The sequence below is a fragment of the Nicotiana attenuata genome, unplaced genomic scaffold (genome assembly GCF_001879085.1).
Source record: "Nicotiana attenuata strain UT unplaced genomic scaffold, NIATTr2, whole genome shotgun sequence".
Lineage (NCBI taxonomy): Eukaryota > Viridiplantae > Streptophyta > Magnoliopsida > Solanales > Solanaceae > Nicotiana > Nicotiana attenuata.
In genome coordinates, this window is record NW_017670963.1 from 269413 (window position 1) to 277853 (window position 8441).

Here is an 8441-nt window from a genome sequence, read left to right on the forward strand (position 1 = left end):
GACAAGAAGCGATAACTCGAGTTAGGGACCTCCGAATTCGATTTCAGGCATACGCCCAAGTCCCAAATCACGATACGGATCCAGCGGGACCGTCAAAATGCAGATCCGGATTCGTTTGCTCAAAACGTTGACCGAAGTCAACTCAAATGGATTTTAAGGCAAAATTCCACATTTTTATCAATTTTTAACATAAAAGCCTTCCGGAAAAACACCCGGACTGCCCACACAATCGAGGAAGGCCTAAAGAAGCTATTGGAGGCTTCGGAACACAGAATCTAGGTTTAAAACTCTAGATGACCTATTGGGTCATCACATAGATTCACATAAATTGAAACGGAGAGAGATTTGAATGAGTAATTAGGAAAAATGATCTGAATTAAATAACACTTACACTAACTAATGAAATTGAATGTAGAATAAGAATACTTATATTAGCAAAAAAAATAAAAAATACTTCGAAATTAAAATATTTTTAAATGTAGATAATTTTTATATTATTATTCACTATGTGATATTCTTCATTGTTATTCCCAACATAAATAATTCCGCCATTATAATTTTTCCCATGACTGAAATGTGAACCAATAAACATACTAAAATAAAATTTTAATTTTTTGATTATCACTAGATGTTTGATATCCATTTAGATTTGATGAATCTGGAATAGTACCCAGTAGTGATTTACTAAATATATCAAATGTCGACTCAAATATGGCAAAACCTATAAAAACCAGATGTCTCTGTCTATTGCCATATCATCATTGTGATTTGTGCCGTCGACCTCTCCGAAAATATAACCATTTTCTTTTTTTGGAGTCTTTCTTTACAACAACTATATTCCCACTTTCTTTCCATCATCATTCTTTTATACACAAATTCGAGAGAAAAAAAAAAATTCTATATACAAAGACAGAATTACATATGATATGAGCTTGTAGTAACAGAATCTCGTAAAAATGGCGCCGGAGCCTCTCCGCAATGATCCTTTTCCTGAAATTCGCCGTGCAGATGATGCTGGTGCTGCTTTTGTTTTAGAATCCAAAGGTAAAATTTTCTCAACAAATCATTTGTCTTCATTTTTGTTGTTGTTGTAGACTAAGATAGAGTGAGCCTTGGTATAACCTATAAAGTTGCCACCACGTATCCAGGTGGTCAGGGTTCGAACCGTGGAAACAGGGTAAGGCTGCCTACAATAGACCCTTGTGGTACGGCCCTTCCCTAGACCCGCACATAGCGGTTGCTTAGTGCACCCGTTGCCCTTTTTTGTAGACTAAGATAGAAAGGGGAGCCTTGGCGTAACTGGTAAAGTTGCCTCCATGTGACCAGGAGGTTAGGGGTTCGATACGTGAAAATAGCCTTTTGCATAAATGTATGGTAAGGCTACGTACAATAAACCCTTGTGGTCCGGCCATTTTCTGGACCCCGCTCATAGCCGGAGCTTAGTACAGCTAACTTTTTTTTAGATTAAGAGTTAATAAAAATGTAATCTTTAACAGTTTTAAGATGAACTATCTGCAGAATTCTGCATGTTGTATGATCAAAGAAAAAGAATCTACACCTGGGTTTTGTTGTAAATGTAAGATAAATAAATAAATAAAAATATCTCCTTTCTAACACGATTCTACAGTTTTTACTGCTAATTGCTATAATGGGGTCTTTCTTATTTAAGTTTCGTTGTAGACTTAGGAAATTACTAAGTAGTAGTAAATAAAAATGTAATCTTTAACAGTTTATAGATGAACAGTTGGTAAGATCTTCATTAACAAAATGTTTGAAAAATCTACAAATGGGGCTTGTTATACTTTTGAAATACATAAAGCTATCTCTTTTATAACAGAATTTAACAGTTTTTACTGATAATGCTATAATGGAGTCCTCCTTTTTTTGTGGGAACAGGGGAATGGTGGCATGCAGGATTTCATTTGACGACGGCGATAGTAGGTCCAACGGTACTAACATTGCCGTATGCATTCAGAGGGCTAGGATGGGGATTGGGTTTCTTGTGTTTAACTGTGATGGGATTGGTCACTTTTTACTCTTACTATCTCATGTCATTGGTTCTTGATCACTGTGAGAAGTCCGGTCGACGCCATATCCGATTCAGAGAACTTGCTGCTGACGTTTTAGGTATGTAATAGTAGGTTAGTTACGATTTTTACTAGATTACGAATTAATGCTTACAGAGAGATTCACTTACAATTACCTAATTTGTTACATGATTGTGTAAAAAATTTTACACTGATAGTGCAGGGAATTTAAACTCTAGTAAAATTCATGGAGTTTTTATTGTATTATAGATCGATAGATTAGTAAGTATTCGAATGGGACAATCTCAACTAGAGTGAGATGGACAGTGATGATTCATATGGTGAATCCGACTAGTTCGGAATTAAGGTGTTGTTGTTGTAACCATAGAGCTTTTCTGATATTAGAGAACCATAAATTATGGGAGTAGTAAATATTGGAGGCGACGAGCTCAAATGGAGTTGATATTTGCCTTTGTATTTTGAGAAAATGCGATTAGACTTGCAAAAGAAAAGAAGAAAAGGTGATTGGTGTTTGTTGTTTAAAGAACAGAAGTCTAAACTATTAAATTAATCAAATGATGTAGCATTATTTAAGTCTATTGTGGTCGTCGTTGCATTTTAGTTTGGAATATGATGCTGTTCTAAAGGGGTTGCTGCACTGAGTTATAGATAAGAGTATTTACTAATTATTTGGACTGAGATCCAAAGATGATAAGTTGGTCTTTAATGTAAAGTTACAACCTTTTGCATTTTAAAATAATAAAAAAAGCTCTTTTACTGGGAAAAAAAAGTTATTCTGTCATGTGTGAAAGCAAGATTTGATTCTGCTATTGAAAAGCATAGATTTCCTTTAATGTTGGAAGTAGCCTTTGATGCTTCTAAAGGACCTTCAATGTGAAGCAAGGTTGTTGTGGTTTTTTGAAAAGGACATTTAGCCTAATTATTTTGACTACAGCCACCAGACTCTAGTGGTTTTTGTTAGATTCACACCTGGGTAGAAAAGAACAAATCTATAGTTAGTGGTTTTTGTACTTCCATCTTCGAGCCGTGGAAACAACCTCTTGCAGAAATATAGGGTAAGGCTGCACACAATAGACCCTTGTGGTCCGGCCCTTGCCCGGACCCCACGCATAGCGGGAGCTTAGTGCATCGGGCAATAGTTTTTGTACTTAATGAGAATAGTGAATTTAGATAATTGGTGTTTGTTGGAGGAGGACGAAAAAGATAATGGATGGAATAAATGGCTTAAAATTCTGCACCTTGCATGAAGAAGTTAAAAAACTATAATGTTAGACGAACACAACATTAATTAATTTACTATTACTCAACATCTTCTTATCCTATTTAGACTTCCTTTGAGTTTGGACATGCTTACTGCTAATATTTTCATTTACTTTTCCCATAGATTGATTACATAGTATAATCTATTAGTCATTGAACGGAAAGATATACGAATGATGACTTATATGTAACAGCTCTAACTAGCTCAAACTTTAGCACTTTATTACAGCTTCTTTTTTGAACTAAAGAATTTTGTGTTGTGGAGTATTATTGTAGGCTCTGGGTGGATGTTTTATTTTGTGGTACTCATTCAGACAGCAGTCAACACTGGCATTAGCATAGGAGCAATTCTGCTTGCCGGAGAATGCATTCAGGTACTTGCTTCAGGAACAGCCAATTTTCATTTTCCATTTCTTCATTGATGCCAAAAACAACTTTGCTATTCCAAGATTTACATATATTTGTATTCAGAAAATTTTCCTTTCAGTTATCATCCATTTATCCCACTAGTGGGATTTTACTGGGTCGTTGTTATCATCCATTTATCTTTTCCTCCAGACTTGACTAATATATACGTTTTCCAGTATTAATGCCAAGAATTTAGAAATTCCATGAAAATCCACAAGCATAGTTGCATAATTGTTATGGACAATATCAGATGTAATAGCTGATTTCTTGGACCTAGTACATGCGATCATCCTTATAGATCGTTAGTTTCTAAATGTTAACTGTGATCTTAATAAATATCAGAAAAGATATTGAAAGATAGTGTTTCGTCTCCTTAAACTTCTGAAAGAAAAGAAGATAGTATATCCCTAATAGAATTAGCTAATGACGAATGAGGCATCAGTTTTATCGTTGGGATCAAAATATCTAGGTTATGCACAACATTTCTTGTTGATGTGCATTATAAATGTGTTACAATGAATCTTAATATCGCCTGTCGTTTCCTGATGCATGTACGGAATCAAACTGCCAAATGGTCTTGCAGTTTGTTACATAAGATTTTACTTCTACAATCTGGTAATATCTTTGGGGTAATAGACCTTCATCTCATTTCATGTAACACCATTCAGTTTGTCATATGCCTCCATGTCCTTGGTGCTAAAATATATGGCAAGACAGCATACGTGAAGTTATTATTAACTATTTCCGTGTTTATATTTTTTCATGTTATTGAACAACTTTCTATTTCTTCTTTGCTTGTACAAGATCATGTACTCCGAACTTTCTCCACACGGGCCACTGAAATTGTATCACTTCATTGCAATGGTTACAGTAGTAATGATATTTCTCTCTCAATTTCCATCCTTCCACTCCCTGAGGCACATCAACTTGGTGTCATTGTTTCTTAGCTTGGGCTACACTTTCCTAGTTGTTGGCGCGTGTATTAATGCCGGTAAGTTCTTATGTTCTTTGTGGTTCAGGTTCATTTTCATGTCATTGGAATATTTCTTGAACAATTTGGAAAATTGTACACACAAGGTTACCTATTATCTTCAACCTGCATAAAGTTGGTTACTAGAAGAGAAAATCGTGCAGCTTTTTGATGGAGAACAAATTATGCCCTATTTCCTTTTTCGTTAGCTGTGATTTGTGAACCTTTAATAGGTGAGTGGAACTGATATCCTTTTTAAAAGCAATGGTAATGTTTTTGTATATATCATTCAGCGGACACCCTAATGACAAGAGTTGAGTACATTAGTGTATATACAAATATGCAAACCTGGCCTGAACGAAAGCAGAAGAGTTAGTGGAGAAAGCGGAATCAATATTAATTGATATTAGCATGTCACTTTACTATGTGTACGTCCAGTTTATCCAAATATTTCCTGCATTATGCAGGTAAATCAAAAAATGCACCTCCGAGAGATTACTCCTTAGAAGCCTCACAACTATCACGGGTATTTAGCGCTTCCACTTCTATCTCCATTATTGCAGCTATATTTGGGAATGGAATACTACCCGAAATACAGGTAATTTCATATTGATTTTTTCCTCATCCCCCTACCCCCCCCCCCCCAGTTCCTTTAGTTCGACAATGATGAAAACCTTTTATGATGTCCAATGGTCATCGCTAGAGACATGTTAATTTGTACTCCAATTAGTGCAGGCGACTCTTGCTCCGCCAGCGACAGGAAAGATGTTGAAAGGCCTTATGTTGTGCTACTCTGTAATTTTGGTTACTTTCTACTCTGCTGCTGTTTCTGGATACTGGGTGTTTGGAAACAAAGCCAATTCAAACATTCTCAAGAGTTTAATGCCAGATGAAGGACCTTCCTTGGCACCGACATGGGTATTAGGTCTTGCAGTCGTCTTTATTCTTCTTCAGCTCTTTGCCATTGGTTTGGTAAGTCATGCATTTGCTGTGTCACAATTGTATCAAATAGTGGCTTAAACCTGTGTTACATGGATCGGTTTACTGGTTCTATCGGGTACATGTGTGTGCAAGGATCCAATACGAGTACCTCAAATTTTTTGCTACTAATATTTAGTGTATTTTCAAGGATTCACATGAAGTACTCACACCCGTTCAACAGCCGGAGCCACAGTGGTAGTGTTACGGGTTTGGCAGAACCCAATAACTTTGTGTTAAAAAAACTATCTAGTATGTACAAATAATCTATTCAGAACCCAATAAACAAAAAGAATTGTAATTCAGAACTCATAATCTAAAGATCCTGGCTCCGTCTCTGCTGTTCAACACGGGTATGTCAAGGCAAATGAAGGATCAGTGTTACATAGGTTTAAATCCCAGCAAAATAAATGTTGTTTTGCCAGCATGTTGTCGGCTACGTGATGGTAACTTCTTTTTTATATGATCACAGGTATATTCTCAAGTTGCTTATGAAATCATGGAAAAGAAGTCGGCTGATGCAAACAAGGCTGTCTTCTCTCCTCGAAACCTAATCCCGAGGATAATCCTCAGAACGCTGTACATGGCCCTTTGCGGATTCTTTGCAGCTATGTTGCCATTCTTTGGTGACATTAACGGCGTTGTAGGAGCCATTGGTTTTATACCTCTTGATTTTGTTCTCCCAATGCTACTTTACAACATGACTTTCAAACCAAAGAAGTCATCTGTTACCTTTTGGATAAATACTTCTATAATGGTTGTGTTCTCTGGTGCTGGACTTCTAGGATCCTTTTCTTCTATAAGGAAGTTGGTTCTAGATGCCAATAAATTTAAGCTTTTTAGTAGTGACATTGTTGATTAACCTCTTTGTTTAGATGATAACTGTATACTAATTTTCTTACATCTATGTATGGAAGTTGTATATCTATCGAGATTCGGGAATCTGAATTTCAACAAGTAGCTGTCTAGTCTTTGCATAACCAGAATTGTTCTAAAAAAAAGGGCAGCCGGATGCAATAAGCTCCTGCTATGCGCGGGGCCGGAGAAGAGGCGGACCAGAAGGGTCTATTGTATGCAGTCTTACCCTGAATTTCTGCAAGAGGCTATTTCCATGGCTCGAACCGTGACTTCATGGTCACATGGCAGGTAGACAAATTTGAAGGTGTCTACTGACTTAGAGATTTTCATGTTCTCTCTTCATGTGACATTGATGCACTGTTTATTGCTCAGTATATATGAAGCCTTTTTTCTTTAATTATTAAATTCTACACATCTTATGATGAATATGAAGTATCAAATTAAATGGTTGTGAAATTTTTCTCCTATGTGGATGATGAGTCATACTGTGGAAAGAGCAATACTTTGGTCCCCTTTTCTAGAGTTCAGATTTTAGAAAAATATATTCATAATGACAACAATATCTACAGGTTGGACTGAGTAGGGAAAAAAGGTAATTTATATTAATATAGTTAACTGTAAGTTGAGGAAACTGTTAAGGAGAAAAGTCAAAAATATGCTAGGTGATTTTTCCCATTTGTCTAACGCTTGACGAGTAAAGAAACTAATACTTAGCTGGTGGAAGATAATAGTTATTTGATAGAATAATTGAGGTGCGAGCCATTCTTGTGACTTCCAAGAAAATTTATAGCGATGAGCATTGAATTACAAGAAGAAAATATATTTTTATGTCGTCGTGCCTTTTATCTTGTTTAATTTAAAACTGTCAATTGTGATTGTCAATTTACCTACCTTGAGGTAATTTTTAATTTTAGCAAATTGAAGACTAGACTTGTTCAACTAGAGTTAGAGTTTCTTATTAATTGGTTCTTTCTATATTAATGATTTGCTTTTGAATTGAGCATTCAAAGTTCAGGATTCAAATATAATATAAGGTGGCAAAGAACACATATAATTTTTTATTATTATTATTTTTTTTCATTTTACAAAGTTGAAGTTCTCTATGGGTGTTATATTAAGGATACCAGTAATATTTAAGTTAGAATATTATTTTTGCACGAAACACCTGATTATTTTTTACGAATAGATCGGAGAAGGACTTGAAAATATTTTTTCCAATTGTAGAAAATTACACATGTTTTCTAGTTTCACATGAAATATTCTCCCACTTTAGCAATTGCATCTAATAATTTGCTTCTATAGGAAAGTAGTGGAGAGCATGTCTTTGTTATTTGATGAATTTTATATTGTTTTAAAAGAAAAAAAATAACTAAAAGGGAATATAATGGAATAAAGGGTGATATATGGAGTTATTCGATAATTGTGTTGGCTGCGAAGATATCAGGTATCTAATTGATTCGAATGTCATCATTATTCTTAAAAAATTGGAAAGAATAACACATCAACAATAAAAGTAGGGATATGCCCATTTGGCCTGGTATTTAAATTGATTAATGAGAGACAAATATGTATTATTCACGAGGACCACCTCAAAAAAAACAAAGTTTTAAGTAATTAAATAGATATTGTCACGATGTTTTAGAATTTTTTTAATCAGTCAAAGAATTGCATGCAGTTTCCAACTTCCACAGCTGGCAAAGAAAATTGGTCTGTTCCCCAATTTTTGCAGGTTTTGCAAGAGAGTTTGGTAATAAAATCCAGTTTTATGCTCACGTCGTGCATTATTTTATTTTTAAAGTCACAACTACTTATCAGATCGCTAATATTATACGTATTTTAATGTGAAGTCTGCTACAAGCTTAGTTTATCAAGATTTGTTTTATTAGACAAATCATAGATTTATTAAATCAATGAGAATA

General features: G+C 35.1%; 1 protein-coding gene across 1 annotated transcript; it reads left to right on the forward strand.

The window, feature by feature from the left end:
• Window positions 1-703: 703 nt before the first annotated feature.
• Window positions 704-6922, forward strand: LOC109244860 (probable GABA transporter 2). Its single transcript, XM_019412020.1, has 7 exons — window positions 704-1044; window positions 1897-2127; window positions 3585-3682; window positions 4521-4707; window positions 5154-5284; window positions 5422-5658; window positions 6137-6922. The coding sequence occupies exons 1-7, from the start codon at window positions 957-959 to the stop codon at window positions 6524-6526; spliced, it is 1362 nt and encodes a 453-aa protein (XP_019267565.1). The 5' UTR covers window positions 704-956; the 3' UTR covers window positions 6527-6922.
• Window positions 6923-8441: the final 1519 nt, after the last annotated feature.